Raw genomic sequence first — 8,163 nt, forward strand, 5'->3', positions numbered from 1 at the left:
AAGGAGCACAGGAAGGGGAAAAATGTCTTTTCTTGAGAGATATAGTAAAGCACAGTTGAAGATGCTCTAAAGAAAGGGTGCTGGATGGAAAGACTTTTTTTCTGTCTCACCCTAAGCAGAGCTGATCAGCTGGGTCAATATTCCTTGGAGGGACACACAATGAGCTTGAGAAAAGTGTGAGCAACTGGCTAAGGAATCAATCCACCATGGCTCACCTTGAAATTCTCGAGGAAGCCTCCACTGCCATTCTCTATCTTGTCATCCTCCCCTATGGGTAAACCCATCATACTGCGGCTGCGAAGCTGCAGCTCCTCAAAAAGGCTCTCCAAGAGGGCACTCCGAGTTCTTTCCTGCATCAACATTGGGAATGAAAACGCCGCTGTTATTAGAAGTGGAGGGATTTTTTTTGTTTTGTTTTGGCAATGTCTCACATCCTCCTTAAAAAAAAAATCACCATGAAAATTACTTTAAACAGTATGAAGTGATTTTAGCAATACAGTCATGGAATAAATTACAGAAAAACCCGGCCCTTTTAAACTCTTTCTAAAGCAAGTCATAAAGGACATCAGTACTTTTTTACAGGTGATGAAACAGAGGCATGTTTTTTCTAGATCAGGCAAGCAGCAGAGTCTGGAACAGAATTTTGGTACCTTGAACCAAAAATCAGTGATCTCAGTGCTCATCCTGTACCACAATAGCAAGTTTCAGCTAATACAGAATTTCCTCCAGCAAAATGTATGCATTGTGTTTTCATTCCTACTTGAGGATTAGATCTTTACATTACAATGTACCTGTTCACATTCTATCACACCTGCTGTGGAATACAAAGGAAGCATCATATGGCTGAGTATAATCACATTTCATCTTCCTTTTTTAAGCAACAGAAAATTAAAAGTAGAAGAAAGTAAAAAATTGTACTGTATTTTCTTAATCTGGGAGTAATACAGTTTTATAATTTTTAATGGAAGCAACCAGGTAATAGACCCACCTCTAATTTAGCAAATTTCTCAGCTCGATAGCAGCTGTACTCAGCATTGATGAGCTTCACCAGGAGGAATTCACGAAACTCTGCACTCTACAAGACAAGATGAAGGCTAGACTGGAGATTAAAACAGTAATAAAAGTATCACATGAGAAAAGTTCTGCCTTACTGTTCTTTAGACCTCCAAAGTCACCTAGCCAGACTGACCATACTGACTCAGAATACAAGGGTGTGTACCATATCCCCCTGCCCTCTAGCACTGGGCCAGAGAAACAAACCTTTTTAAATATGGCTGGATTTGGCAGAGGGGGTCCAAAGAAGGGGACATCATCTCGGGCTGTGACCGAAACCTGAAACAATAAAAGAGGGGGGAAAAAAAAAAAAAAAGAAGTATTGTAACACAAGTGAGACTATCAAAGCCTTCGAACTGCTATGGTACATCTGATCTCTTCTGAATCATTTACATATCCAAAAGAGATTTAATATGTTGTCCTGTGCATCCATCTGTTTCTGAACTCAGTGAATGGATGTGCTGGTTTATCTCCCAGAAATTCAATCAGCTAGATGTGCACCCAGTAAGGGTAACAAAAAGCGACTGAACCAATAGCTCTTTTAAAAAAATATTTTTAATAATAACCAGTGTATTTAGAACAAAAAAGTAAGATGCTTCTATTCAGCCTGCAAGATTTACCTCCACTAGAAGAACCTTTGTCAATATGGTTGTACTGACCTATTTTTTTTTTTGACAGAGAATCCTCAGTGGAGATACCCTCCTCACTGTGCAGTTTATCTCAGTGACACCACCTCTCCGAGTCACATGTGGTAAACATACAAAAGCAATTTCCCAGTAAGAGATAAGGAAATGCATGGGGGGTTTTTTGTTTTGTTTGGTTTTTTGGGGGAGTTGGTTTTTTTTTTTTGCTTTTTAAAAACATACTGCTACCTGACAAACCAATGCCAAAATAAGTAACTGTAACACAGTCCCCTTTTTACATATTGTCACTTGGCTCTTCACAGCACTTAGAATTATATGCAGCTATCTTACCAGATACCTACAGCACTTAAGAATATTTCACAGTTTGGGTTTTTTTGTCATGTTTGAGATGGAACAATACCATTATTTGCCATTTCATACAACAGGGAACAATGTCAAAACAACTTAACAGCAACTGTCTCAAAAAAACACTCCAGTGTAAATGTCACAGAGCCAATGACAGGCATGAGTTTAATGCGAGGAAGAAGGAAAAGGGCCCTCGATTTAATTCAGATTTCTCACATTGTAGGCCAACTCCCCTAATTACAAGGCCTCCCTCTCCCTCCCAATAGATATCTACCAGTTAAAATCCTGCTTTTTGTTTTTAATTTTCTGATTGCAAAAATTGATTCAAAGAAATAAATGCCATTAATATTCCAATTTAACCACTAGGCACTAAAGTTTGAGTACATGGAACAATGAATGGGAAAAAAAAAAAATCTTCCCGAACTGCAGTCTTTGAGGTACTCGGATGCTCTCAAGGTAGAATGAGTTAGAACTCCTTTGGAAAAGCCTTTACAGAAAACTCTGCATTGGCTCTAGGGTCCTGACTGGGACTATTTGTTTTTCATGAAGTGAATCAAGCAACCCTATTACACTGACAAAAACAATGGCACTGCAGACAGGCAAAGATGAAAACAATAGTAGGAAGAGGCAAGACAAATGGCATGCTTCTCCAGCTCTTTCTCTTGTCATCAAAAAAAAAAAAATGCAGTGAATTTCTGCCACCCTACAAAACAGAGAGCGAGAGGAGAACTGGAAGCCCATGCCCCTGATCAACATAAGGCTATCATGTCACTACAGACCTGCCTGCCCATAGCATAGGCACAACGGAAGGTGGTTGTTCCACCTCCAGCACCTTCTTTGGTGGGAGAGGAGATGGGGATCCTGTCCTAATTTTTATATTCTTGGTGTTCTTGTAGACCTTCAACGCCCTCAGACACATGGTGTGAATTTTGGGGCTGTCCTGCACAGAGACAGGAGTTGGATTGATGATCCTTGTGGGTCCCTTCCAACTCAGGACATTCTGTGATTCTATAAGGACTCATCATCACCAAATCTGAATTCCTACCTAATACGAGACATAGCACTTTGATTAAAATGTTTCTACAATGGAAACTCCATCACAGAATGCAAGCTTCTATAGATTTTCTGCTCTCTCAGCACGACTGAAAGTTGAACATAAAGTTATACAGACATCCATACAGAGTCATGTGACAGAGAAAGAGCTGCATCCAAAGGTTGCAGATAGGGAATTCACGTTCTAGCAGGGCTTCTTTCAACCGGAGGGCCCTAACAGGTAGCACTTCCCTGCCAGATGGGCATCAGTTCTGGGATCCCCAAGAGCAGACGTAGCTGGTTCGGATCCCGTAGATTAGACCAACCAGCTGTACCTGCCCTGCAGTCTCACGCAGTGCAAGCTCTCAGCACTGTGCTGTGCAGCGTAAGCAATGCAGAGATGGCTGTCAGGCAGGTGAACGAGTTTGACCTGATATCTATAATGCAAGCAAGACACCCCCAAAAATCGGATCAATTGCACCTCGTGCTTTTTGATGTAAACAAAAATTTTTTTTCTGAGCTCGTCCTGCTTCAATTCCCAAGTTTTAAGCTTCAGAAATTCATCAGCTACTTTCACAAACATACAACTACGTTCTAGTTTCATGTGTAGATGCTTCACAAATTAGGATAGCAGCTGGCTGAACCTGTACCTTTCCCAAAGGCCCAAGAACTGGTTTCCACTGCAAGGATCAATGACAGTAAATCAGTACAAAGGAATCTATTGGCTCTGTTTACCTTGTAGAGAGTCTCCCCAGAGGTGCCATGAGTGAGCTGAACTACCACATAAGCGTGTAGGAAATTAGAAGCAATCATATCAGGAACAAAAGGTGTGCTTTCATCCTGGAAGATGATGGCTACAATGTCATTCCCAATATGACGCTTCCGCTGAAGCTGGAGAGGAAAAAAATAAAGCAAGAAGACAGGTGAAAAAGAGCACAACAGTACGATGGGGCCTCCAACACCAGTCTGCCTAGCTTCTCCAACCCATCTGTTCCACCAAGCCCCCCATGACTACTGCTACCATTACTCCAGCCATAATTCCCAACATTATGCAGTCAGGCACTCTCCCCTCTATGCAGTCCCTCATCAAATAACCCCTCCTCTCTTAGCCACACTGTTTTATTCCTTAGTTCTCCTTTCAGTACCTGCTGGGAATCTCCCTCTGTGAAGGGCAGCTTTGTAGACACATGAAACATAATCTCCTTGCCCCGGAAATTTGTATAGACTGACTCAGTGCCCGTTTGACCTCTGGTAACATCCAAGCCTCCCCGGAACCTGAGCAAATCCATACCATGCCATAGGTCAGGCAGGACAGAGATGAGAAACCAGAGAAAAGAAAGACGATATCAGCAACAGTAGCTTGGTATCAATATTATCAAAGGTAATTTTTAAGAAATCGGTGATAGTGAGGCACCAAATCTTCCCAAAGCAAATGCACTGACTGAAGCTGCACAATGTTTCTGCTGACGAAGGTACTTGCTTGCTAAAAGCTATGATGCTAAACCAGGGATCCTCAACTTTCTTTGGCATTCTTCTGAGAAACACAATCCTAATTTTAGAACTACAAGAAAGATAGACTGCCCCACAGAGAGAAACTAAAACAATACTGACCCATACCATTGTGAAACAAACTTACATTCGCACAGTCAAATAAAATGATTCTTTACTGATATTGTGGGTCAGACTGAGATACCAGGAAACCTTTAAATGACAATACCAGAAGAGACCTAAGCTCCAGGCAGGATGGCTAAAAAAGCATTCTGGGCTCCTCCACCTGCACTGGGATTCAGAGGACATATCACTTTTCTGAAAGCAGGGCTCTAACAAGGTCGCAGCCTCTGAACACACGGCATTCCCCAACTCTATCTGGCTTTACAACTGCGCTGGGTACGCACCCACGGAAATCCTGCAGTTGAATCTTGTCACCAAGGAAATCCAAGAACTCCAGGAAACCCAGACTCTCTTCTGTGTTACTGAAGACTTCTTCTTCGGTCGTCTTCAAAAGGAAAGGAGGAGTCATAAGGAACACAAGCAGTACAAAGAACAGGCAGTAATTTCTAGACACAGTTCAACCAACTTTGAGGACCCGCACAAACAGATCGATCAACGTAAGGCAAGCTTCAAGCCTTTCTCTTTATGGCACCTGTATTTTTCACAGGATAGTACAGACCTTGTTATTACATTTAAGCTAAGAAAACTGACTCTTTGTGTTTTGTCTCAAGTATGGTGGGATCTGAGGGAGCTTACCTGTCCAGGTTTCTGGTAGATGACCCCAAATTTGAAGTTATTGCTTATGACATGTTCATCAAACGCAACAATAAGCTGTGAAGCCTGAGGTAATGAAAATACAAATTATCAGTTGGACGTCATTAAGACAGACCTTGATGGAAAAGGGACATACAGACATATGAGAACATTATACCTTGGGGTAGAGGACAGGAAAGAAGCGTTCAACATTCACATCCTCACAGAGTAGCTGTCGAGTGAGAGAGAGAGAGAGGGAAACAGAAGTGTGATTATCACGTGCCCTAGCATGCTGTGGGCATGAGAGCGTAGGCACTGTTTATAACTGTCTGACAGGAGTCCCTTCAGGCAAAAATTCTGAGGTAACATTAGAAGAGAAAGAAGGGAAGCTAAATGGAAGTGTAAAAGGGAAGTATATGACAGTACTATTGGGGAACAGTAGAAAATAGGGAAATGGGAGGACAGAGGTGAAAATAACTTGAAAAATGAGGCGTTAAGTGCGAACAGGCACACACAAATCTCACCTTTGCCATCTGGACAGCATTGGGAAACTCATTCAGACAGGAAATGGGGATCAGGTCATGTTTGGTGCCAGTCCGAGTCCTGACCCAGAACAAAAAAGGCATTAGAGCAAAGGCTGAAGGGAGACACAAGCAACACTGGCTCTTTAAAGGAAGAATAGCCATTCCTTCAGATTATCCTTAAAGCAGTTAATTCCAGAGGATTAATTTTAAGGCTGGTACATAAAATCACTGGAAAAGGGAGGTATTTACACTTGTTCTTGCTCATCACTTCTTGTGGGGAGCAGAGGAAGACCAAACAGGAATGCTTCGTCTCTTGCTCCCTTCCGTTCTTTTCTTGCTTGAAAAAATATTTTGCTTCCTGCCCATCCCCAGCCATTTTCTTTCATAGAAATCTAAATGTTGAAATAAAATTCACGGACACAGTACTATAATGGATTCATAAGATCATAAAATGAAGGTTTGAAAGACTGTTAAAAGGTGTGTTAGAGACAGCCTAGGAAAGCAGATCTATGCAAAGTACAGGAGGGAGAAAATAATGCAGCATTGTTGCAGAAAGCTGGTGGAGAAAAGCTTCCTTTCTCTATATACGTATATTAGAGGAGAGATGTCTTTCTAAGACGAGAAGAGAGAAGAAATATTGGGCTATCAGAGTCCTCTTCAAACCATTATAAACAAGTTATTGAGCAAAAGGTGCTGCATATAATATCATATCTTAATAGAGGAATTACTACCCTTTTGTTCTTCACCAGTCTCTTCCATGTAGGAAGGTTTCTGGGCTCAGATAAACATTCCCTGGCACAGCTCACAAACGGGCTCTCTCTTTCCCTCCCCTAGATTATTGCTCTGCCTGGCACTCTGAAGTGTTCTCCATACACAATGGAGGAAACCCACCAGTGATTCTCTTGTAGCTGAGTCCTATGCAACCACTACTTTCCCTCAGTCCTGGGTGAGTCCTTGTCAGCAGCAGCTATATGTCAGTCGGTTCCAGTAGCATATTGCCTACTGGAAGTGCACCCAGCCCATACTGTGGTAAAAAGCTTTTCTGCAGCGTGCCTCTCACCAATGCAAGATCCATCTCTGTTCTAGTTCATTCAGCAGCTCTCTCTGGGTAATAGCTCTCTGTGGAAGCCCTAAAAGGTTATGGTACTTTGTAGGCTGTCCTGGGAAGCTAAGGAATGTTCTAGCTCACCTTCAAGGGAGCCTTAGTCTCAAGTACAAAGTTCAAAGACAGGCCTGGGCTAGGCTGCCCTCCATCGGGGAATCTATGTTCTCCTAGAGAGTACTCGCATGTCTCTAAGTAAACAGAAAAGCTTTCTTTTTGAAGGAAGAACAGATGTTTTTCACACAGGAACTATAAAGATGCGCCTGCAAACACCACTTCAGCTTCCTGAAGGGAATTGCTGAGAGAAACTCAGAGGGAAAGGGAAGAAAAGAAAGCTTCTTTGCAGTCCTCTCCAGGAGAAAGACACGAGAGTCACTCCCACATCTATGCAGAGGAAGGTCCAGGTAGGGTAAGAGACACAGTACAGTAGCATACATTTCAACAACAGGCACTGTTACCTCAGCAACAGTCGTAGATTTTCCTGTTTCTCGATCTGTTCATACTTCACAGAAAGTACCAGGTAGCCCAAGGACATGTCACTGGAGTAAAAGTTCTGGTGCTCCTGCAAACAGGAAGCCAAAATGCATTATTCCCAGCACACTTCCCAGAGAAGTTTACCAGATTTTCTGCATAGAACCTGTCACTCAAGATTAGCTAATTTTTTAACTAGCAATGACATGCTTAAAGACATGCGTATGCTGTCTCCCAGCCCCCTTGTTGATCAACGCATGAGCACATCAGTCAAAATTCATGCACTGTCAGTTCAGATCCTCCTCAGCTGTCCATCATCAGAAGGGCTCCTGAGAAGGAATAGGATGAGAACATTCAGCAACACATTTTGAAGAAATCAGGTTTCTTTAAATAAATTTGTATCTTTAATAGACTTGCCCTGTATCCATTCAGACTCTGCATGACTAAATAGTGGTCACCAGCGCATTCAACTGGATGCAGCCGTAGGAGTTTTCTATACAAACAGTAACGGCAGGATCATTATACCAAATGGTTGATCTCTAAGAGCACTCACATCTCAGGGAGGATGCAGTCAGAGCTCCAGGTAACTACTTTGCAGATGAAGGCTGTTCTCAGCAGTGCCACCAACACTGCTTGAGCTTTAGTGGAGTGTGCCTCAAACGGAGAGAGTCATTCAGTCAAACAACGAACCATAACGCAAACATTTCCACAGGCTCTATATAAAAGTGGCTGTGGCCATACATTTCTC

The 8,163-nt window shown here is 42.3% G+C and overlaps 1 protein-coding gene across 1 annotated transcript; it reads right to left on the reverse strand.

Annotated features, from left to right (window-relative positions):
• Positions 1-215: 215 nt before the first annotated feature.
• Positions 216-7,506, reverse strand: RAP1GAP (RAP1 GTPase activating protein; the record flags this gene model as incomplete). The annotated part of the gene is made up of 10 exons (XM_009707601.1): positions 216-350; positions 989-1,075; positions 1,261-1,332; positions 3,810-3,965; positions 4,220-4,349; positions 4,970-5,070; positions 5,322-5,405; positions 5,497-5,550; positions 5,843-5,921; positions 7,403-7,506. Coding segments are annotated over 10 exons (1,002 nt in total), but the record flags the coding sequence as incomplete, so codon positions are not given.
• Positions 7,507-8,163: the final 657 nt, after the last annotated feature.

This window comes from Cariama cristata, unplaced genomic scaffold (genome assembly GCF_000690535.1).
Source record: "Cariama cristata isolate BGI_N322 unplaced genomic scaffold, ASM69053v1 scaffold24729, whole genome shotgun sequence".
NCBI lineage: Eukaryota > Metazoa > Chordata > Aves > Cariamiformes > Cariamidae > Cariama > Cariama cristata.